The following is an 887-nucleotide window of genomic DNA, read 5'->3' as shown; positions in this document are numbered from 1 at the left end:
CAACTTGGTGAAATCCTTATGTACAAAATTCAGGCCTCTACCCGGAGATAGCATGCTTTTTTGAGATCTCTTCTGAGCAGTCTCTCAGTAAAAATAAAAGACTCAAAGAAATACTGAAGGAAAAAAAGTTTAACTCGGTGGCTGTCCTTGCCTCCTTTTTGTCCATGCATTCTCTTACATTGACATTAAGACAGCCTTTAATTGATCGTTCGGGCCTCCCGTGTTTTCTCAGTCCGTGTTTCACTGGCTGACTTTATAAAGTCTTTGATTCCAAGCAGGATTTTTTTTTTTTTTTAATTCTGCAGTCTCTTTCTCCCCAAAAATATTTACACGTACCATTCATTGAAATTTGACGACAGCGTGCTGTGGCTGGTTGTGTGGTGTACTGCTGAGGCTGCTGGTGATATGGAGCTGCTGCTCTGGTTCTCTGTGGACGGGGATACTATAGTGGGAGGTGTGGACGACTCGTAGCCTGAACTGGCCGCTGGAGATGGCTGCGGTGCTGGATTGGTGGATTCGTGGACCTTCAACAATAAGACAAATGTTAAAAAAAAAGCATCCTGCAAAGGCTGTTTTGTCTCGAGTTTGTTTTTGTGTAAATACAAGACAAGCAGTGAATCAAAAATAAATCAAGACTGTTTTGAACATCTGCAAAAACCATACCCACAACATTGTTATTCTCATTAAGATCTTAATCTGATTTGTCGGTTGAAAGGAAAAAAAGAAAGAACGTGTCAAGGCAAATTATGTTTCTCTGTTTCTGTAAAAACAAAAAGCTGTGAACTCTTCTCAAAATATTACACAACAGAAAGGTTGTTATTCTCACTACCAGTCAAGCTGCAAAAACATCTTTAAGCTGTTATTAACATTTTGTGACTTTATAAAAA

General features: G+C 39.1%; 1 protein-coding gene across 2 annotated transcripts in view; it reads right to left on the bottom strand.

Moving 5' to 3' along the window:
* Positions 1 to 293: 293 nt before the first annotated feature.
* The window catches only part of zic1 (zic family member 1 (odd-paired homolog, Drosophila)), a 2,537-nt gene continuing 1,943 nt past the window's right edge, over positions 294 to 887 (bottom strand). The window contains exon 3 of one of the 2 annotated variants that reach the window (XM_032503769.1): positions 294 to 527. In XM_032503769.1, the coding sequence (XP_032359660.1) occupies positions 327 to 527 (201 nt within the window). In that variant the 3' untranslated portion in view covers positions 294 to 326. The remainder of the gene's footprint in view (positions 528 to 887) is intronic. The other variant, XM_032503770.1, reaches the window with a different exon arrangement.

This window comes from Etheostoma spectabile, chromosome 22 (assembly GCF_008692095.1).
Source record: "Etheostoma spectabile isolate EspeVRDwgs_2016 chromosome 22, UIUC_Espe_1.0, whole genome shotgun sequence".
Classification (NCBI taxonomy): domain Eukaryota; kingdom Metazoa; phylum Chordata; class Actinopteri; order Perciformes; family Percidae; genus Etheostoma; species Etheostoma spectabile.
This window is presented reverse-complemented; position numbering and strand designations above follow the sequence as displayed.